The 6,556-nt window shown below is 43.5% G+C and overlaps 1 protein-coding gene across 2 annotated transcripts in view; it reads left to right on the forward strand.

Moving 5' to 3' along the window:
• LOC106590995 (pachytene checkpoint protein 2 homolog) overlaps positions 1 to 5,466 on the forward strand; it is a 7,175-nt gene extending 1,709 nt beyond the window's left edge. For both annotated transcript variants that reach the window (XM_014182168.3, XM_045697035.2), the window contains 11 exons: positions 122 to 245; positions 376 to 431; positions 646 to 736; positions 983 to 1,055; positions 1,306 to 1,369; positions 1,470 to 1,556; positions 2,372 to 2,478; positions 2,799 to 2,952; positions 3,893 to 4,005; positions 4,151 to 4,220; positions 4,411 to 5,466. In XM_014182168.3, the coding sequence (XP_014037643.1) occupies positions 122 to 245; positions 376 to 431; positions 646 to 736; positions 983 to 1,055; positions 1,306 to 1,369; positions 1,470 to 1,556; positions 2,372 to 2,478; positions 2,799 to 2,952; positions 3,893 to 4,005; positions 4,151 to 4,220; positions 4,411 to 4,506 (1,035 nt within the window). In that variant the 3' untranslated portion in view covers positions 4,507 to 5,466. The remainder of the gene's footprint in view (positions 1 to 121; positions 246 to 375; positions 432 to 645; positions 737 to 982; positions 1,056 to 1,305; positions 1,370 to 1,469; positions 1,557 to 2,371; positions 2,479 to 2,798; positions 2,953 to 3,892; positions 4,006 to 4,150; positions 4,221 to 4,410) is intronic.
• The last annotated feature ends 1,090 nt before the right edge of the window (positions 5,467 to 6,556 follow it).

Raw genomic sequence — 6,556 nt, forward strand, 5'->3', positions numbered from 1 at the left:
AAATGTCACCCTATTCCTTATCTAGTGCACTACTTTAGACCTGAGCCCTGTGGGCCCTGGTAAAAAGCAGTAGTGTACTATAAGACACATGTCTGATGTTTGGGTTGTTTTCCTCCTGCAGCCCATAGATCTGAAGAGCTGCAGTCTGTCCATCCACATCTTCACCCTGAATGATGACGGGCCCAGCACTCTGAACCTGGAGGAGGAGGAGCTCTCTGCAGCCAATCACTGGCTCTTACCAGCCGGTGGGCGGGCCCATGTTAACAGAGATTCTACTAATTCACTGTTCTATATGTAGTTCTATGGTTGCCAGGGTGACGTTTTCTTCAAAAAAAGATTTATATACATAATTACTCCCATGTGTGTGTTTTTCAGCTGAGTTCCATGGCATCTGGGAGAGTCTGGTGTATGAGAGCGGGGTCAAAACACAAGTAAGAAACATTTAGGATACGTTCCAAATGCTACCCTCCGGCCCCATAGGGCTCTGGTCAAAAGTAGTGCACTACATAAGGCATACGGCTTCATTTGGGAATCAACCTTAATAACCTTGTGTTATTAACAGAGTGTTATAGATAGATGCCAGTGGTACTACATTGATTGAATTATTTGAACTCCATCCTGTTGTCTTCCTCTTTTCCCCTCTAGCTCTTGGATTACGTCTCAACCACAATTTACTTCTCTGACAAAAACGTGGACAGCAACCTGATCTCATGGAACCGAGTTGTCCTGCTTCATGGTAACAGGATCTTGTTAACTTCACACATGAATATAATAATATATATGATATTATGATATAATACGATAATAAAATATAGTAGTAACTTTGATATTAATGTATAATATCCTATGATTATTCCAATCCTCAATATGCTGTATATAATATGCCTCAAATATGGATGTGTCAACTGTAATGCACATACATGTGATATCTGTAAAAAGCGATATGATTTAGATTGTGTGTGTATATTTGTGGCCACATTAGGACCCCCGGGCACAGGGAAGACGTCTTTGTGTAAAGCTCTGGCCCAGAAGCTGTCAATCAGACTATCAAACCGGTAAGAGAGAGCTCTCACTCTGAGGAAAGGGCTTTGGCAGAATCTTGTTGTGGAATGTTTTTCACCACCTCCACCACTTTCTGTTTTCCCCAACGTAAATGTACATATTGTCCTGGTTTTACCTTGTATTTTAACTTCAATGTTTTGTTCTCTATTAATCAATGCAATATCCATGTATTTTAGTGTCTTATGACGTCCATGTGGGTTCTATAAACTTTAACTTCAACTTCCTGTCCTATTCTTCCTGCAGGTACTCTTATGGGCAGTTTGTTGAGATCAACAGCCACAGTTTGTTCTCCAAGTGGTTCTCTGAGGTACAGTTGGCTCTTCCCTCTTCTCGTCTTATTGAATTTACTGGAATAAATGATTATTGGTGTTGTTTGACTGTAAACAGGTCATGCGTCTTTCTTCCAGAGTGGTAAACTGGTCACTAAGATGTTCCAGAAGATCCAAGAGCTGATAGATGACAAGCAGGCTCTGGTGTTTGTTCTCATCGATGAGGTAAAGCATGAATAGCCTACAACAGTGGTCCAGAGCTTTTCCTGGTCAGGAACAACTCCAGGCCCCAGTTAACTCCTACAACTGAAGGCCCACTTAACTGGGCCCTGCAGTTGTAGGAGTTAACTCCTACAAATGTAACTGCGGGGCCCAGTTAAAGCCTACAAATGTAACTGCGGGGCCCAGTTAAAGCCTACAAATGTAACTGCGGGGCCCAGTTAAAGCCTACAAATGTGACTGCGGGGCCCAGTTAAAGCCTACAAATGTGACTGCGGGGCCCAGTTAAAGCCTACAAATGTGACTGCGGGGCCCAGTTAAAGCCTACAAATGTGATTGCGGGGCCCAGTTAAAGCCTACAAATGTGATTGCGGGGCCCAGTTAAAGCCTACAAATGTGATTGCGGGGCCCAGTTAAAGCCTACAAATGTGACTGCGGGGCCCAGTTAAAGCCTACAAATGTGACTGCGGGGCCCAGTTAAAGCCTACAAATGTGACTGCGGGGCCCAGTTAAAGCCTACAAATGTGACTGCGGGGCCCAGTTAAAGCCTACAAATGTGACTGCGGGGCCCAGTTAAAGCCTACAAATGTGACTGCGGGGCCCAGTTAAAGCCTACAAATGTGACTGCGGGGCCCAGTTAAAGCCTACAAATGTGACTGCGGGGCCCAGTTAAAGCCTACAAATGTAACTGCAGGAAGTTAAAGCCTACAAATGTGACTGCGGGGCCCAGTTAAAGCCTACAAATGTAACTGCGGGGCCCAGTTAAAGCCTACAAATGTAACTGCGGGGCCCAGAGTAACTCTGTGTTGTTTGATGACCAGGTGGAGAGTCTGACGGCAGCGCGGAACGCTTCCCAGGCCGGAACGGAACCCTCAGACGCCATCCGAGTGGTCAACTCTGTCCTCACACAGCTGGACCAGATCAAGCGGTCAGTCAGACATGTTCAGTTCATCTGCTGTGGTGGGTCACACATTAAGCCCCATAGATTCAGAGGCAACAACTCATGAAAGCACTGTTTAACATGACTTCCTATTACTGGTCAAAAGTAGAGCACTATGTAGGGAATAGGGGGCCATTAGCCCTATGGGCCTTGGTCAAAAGTAGTGCACTATATAGGGAATAGGGGGCCATTTGGGATACATACATGTTCTCTACAAGCGGCTGTGGAATTCTACCACTTCATCCTCCGTCCTCCAGTGTGTTGGTGTGTATGTGGTTTAGCCCAGCTGATCTTCCTGTATATCCCAGGCATTCTAATGTTGTGATCCTGACCACCTCCAACGTGACAGAGAAGATAGACCTGGCATTTGTGGACAGAGCTGACATCAAGCAGTACATTGGCCCTCCATCTGTAGAGGGCATCTTCAACATCTACCTGTCCTGCCTGGAGGAACTCATGAAGGTAAAAACACACCAACATCTATCTGTCCTGCCTGGAGGAACTCATGAAGGTAAAAACACACCAACATCTCTGTCCTGCCTCGAGGAACTCATGAAGGTAAAAACACACCAACGTCTGTCTGTCCTGCCTGGAGGAACTCATGAAGGTAAAAACACACCAACATCTCTCTGTCCTGCCTGGAGGAACTCATGAAGGTAAAAACACACCAACATCTCTGTCCTGCCTGGAGGAACTCATGAAGGTAAAAACACACCAACATCTCTCTGTCCTGCCTGGAGGAACTCATGAAGGTAAAAACACACCAACATCTGTCTGTCCTGCCTGGAGGAACTCATGAAGGTAAAAACACACCAACATCTATCTGTCCTGCCTGGAGGAACTCATGAAGGTAAAAACACACCAACATCTCTGTCCTGCCTCGAGGAACTCATGAAGGTAAAAACACACCAACGTCTGTCTGTCCTGCCTGGAGGAACTCATGAAGGTAAAAACACACCAACGTCTGTCTGTCCTGCCTGGAGGAACTCATGAAGGTAAAAACACACCAACATCTATCTGTCCTGCCTGGAGGAACTCATGAAGGTAAAAACACACCAACGTCTGTCTGTCCTGCCTGGAGGAACTCATGAAGGTAAAAACACACCAACATGTGTATTTAATGAATACAGTAGGACCTCTTTGGGAATGGAGGTCATTTGGAACACTGAGTTGTCTGTAACTTTGAAATGTGTCTGTCTGTAACTGTGGGGTTGGTATCTTTTGAGTTTCTACCGTAGGATACAGTTCTTCTGACCAAAGTTACTGAGGTGTTCTTTAACTGACATGATTGTGTTCAGTACCAGGGTCTTCACAAAGGTGTTGTACCGAAACATCAACCTCAATAAATACGCAGAGGTAAAAATCATGTGTGTTATTTTTCCTTTTTCTACGTTGTGTCTAGTGCCAGATCGTGTACCCCAGACAGCCACTGCTGACCATGTTTGAGCTGGAGACCATGGGCTTCAGGGAGAGCAAGGTGTCGGAGCTCAGCCTGGTTCTCAGGAACATCGCCATGTGAGTCCCAGTCCTCCGTAGCTCTGCCGTTCATCTCAGACCTGCCACCGAGCTACTTCCCTTGAGAAGTGTGTGTGTGCATTGGATTGTATCAGAGTAGAATTGAATGATGTTTTAGGCTTATTTCTGTTGTTGACTTTTCCAGAAAGAGTAAGGGTTTCAGTGGAAGAGCGCTGAGGAAACTACCCTTTTTGGCCCATGCTCTTTTTGTGAAGGTTTGTAGACGTTTTCAAATGTTTCACGGAGAATGCAAACAGTTTTAAATTTTTTTTTATTTTAAACATTAATTCAATGGGAAGATATTTTTATCTAAAATAAACGGTAGTATTTTCATATGGAAAGAGTGCTACTCATTGCGTTCCTATGCAACACCAATCTGACTTGTCTATGATTCCTTGTTACCAGACCCCGACAGTGTCCCTGGAGAGGTTCCTGGAGGCCATGGACCTAGCAGTGGACAAACAGATAGAGGAGAGGCACAACCTGGTCAACTGTCTGTGATCTACAGTGGCACTGTCTCAAATAGCACCCTATACCCTTTATAGTGTCTGTAGGGATCTGGTCAAAAGTAGTGCGCTAAATATGGAATAGAGTACCATTTGGGACTTGTCTCAGACAGTCTGGACCTGTTTTACCCAACGGTTGATTGAAACTGTCTCTTCTGGCTTTTCATGTACATTTTATTTCCTGGTTAAACAATATACATTTATAATCATATTTTTCTAACCACTCAACGTTGACCAAACCAATTTAGTTTTCTCACAGACAGTGTGTGAAAGGAAAGCCATTTTACCATTAGAGTACTATATTAAAGATGGCAGCCATGAAGCAGTCAGTCATGTTCTGTGGAGACTTCCTGAAGTCTGTGTTGCTACTGCCTAGCGTCATCAACATTAGGTGCATTCTCAGCACATTTTAAAAAGCAACAGTATTAAGCTTGAGATGCAGTCCTCTCTTGATACGTGTGACTATACGGCTTTCATTTCCTAACCCAAGAGAGCGTGTCCCGAATGGCACCCAGTTCCCTATGCATTGCACTACTTCGGACTGGGGCCCATAGGGCTATGGTCAAGCGTAGTGCACTATATGAGGGAATAGGGTGCGATATGGGAGACGCCCCATATGTTGTTTACAGCACATGTATTCATTACTCTGTCTGCTTGTCTGATGTTTTCTATGTGAGCATGCTGTTTCCTATGTTTCTAATAGCACCTATTGAAACTTAGACTTTCTGCTATTGTAAATGAATGCAAATGCCCCAAATAGGAGAGCTTCAATGGAAATGTACAAATTCTGATTTAATTTCTAAATCCCTGGATGTTTTTTTTGATACTCAAGGATGTTCCATGTATTGTATGCTGCCATCATATGGTCTTTTCATTCAAACTCAGGATACACATGTTCATAACTGACCCTGTTTATTTATATATAAAACATTGGCTTATTCAACTCTTTAAAACACCCTTTGACTCATTTTGAGTTTGTCAAATACACTGCCCACATGATAAACATGTGATTTCATCATGATTGGCTAACAGGTCATATTCATTAGTGCACACTGTAGCAAAACCTTTTGCAACGGAAGCCTTATTCCAAGTGCTCTAATCTACAATGTGATGTCAAGGATTCTGTTGCAAAACGGTTTGCTTTGGTGCACTAATGAATATAACCCTCTGTTTCTGAATTAGCCCAGACCTGCCTTCCTCCTGATGAAAACAAGCCCAGATTCCCCCAGGGTGAAATTCCCCTTTTAAGTGTGAAGGGGGTTAATGTGTCTTCTAGAACCCAATGCCCTGTGGTGTTCAACCACTGGGTGGCGCAATAGCCCAGTTCTCCTGTCCTCCAACCCTGTAATGAACTTTAAAGTCCTGTTTGCTCTGTAACTGATATCTAACAGCTATTTACCTTTATTAATATCTGGCCATAGCTTTGTGTTCCCTGCAGAAATTCAACAAGGACAATTCCAATTAAACCAACTACTGACCATTTGAACACAAACCTTTCTGATTGGTACAGTAGAACAATATCACTTCCTGTTGTACAGCTCACTGATAACTGATCATAACAATACTGTAGTAACTTCCTGTTGTACAGCTCACTGATAACTGATCATAACAATACTGTAGTAACTTCCTGTTGTACAGCTCACTGATAACTGATCATAACTGACCACCAGTCTGGATACCTTGTTACCTCTGCTGCTTTCCTAATGGCACCCTATTCCAGGAATATACTATACTATAGGAAATAGGGTATAGTGCACTACAGGGAATAGGGTATACTGTCCTATATAGGGAATAGGGTATACTGTACTACAGTGAGGGGAAAAAAGTATTTGATCCCCTGCTGATTTTGTACGTTTGCCCACTGACAAAGAAATGATCAGTCTATCATTTTAATGGTAGGTTTATTTGAACAGTGAGAGACAGATTAACAACAACAAAATCCAGAAAAACGCATGTCAAAAATGTTATAAATTGATTTGCATTTTAATGAGGGAAATAAGTATTTGACCCCCTCTCAGTCAGAAAGATTTCTGGCTCCCAAGTGT

Source organism: Salmo salar, chromosome 02 (genome assembly GCF_965601325.2).
Source record: "Salmo salar chromosome 02, fSalSal1, whole genome shotgun sequence".
In the NCBI taxonomy this organism is placed as follows: Eukaryota; Metazoa; Chordata; class Actinopteri; order Salmoniformes; family Salmonidae; genus Salmo; species Salmo salar.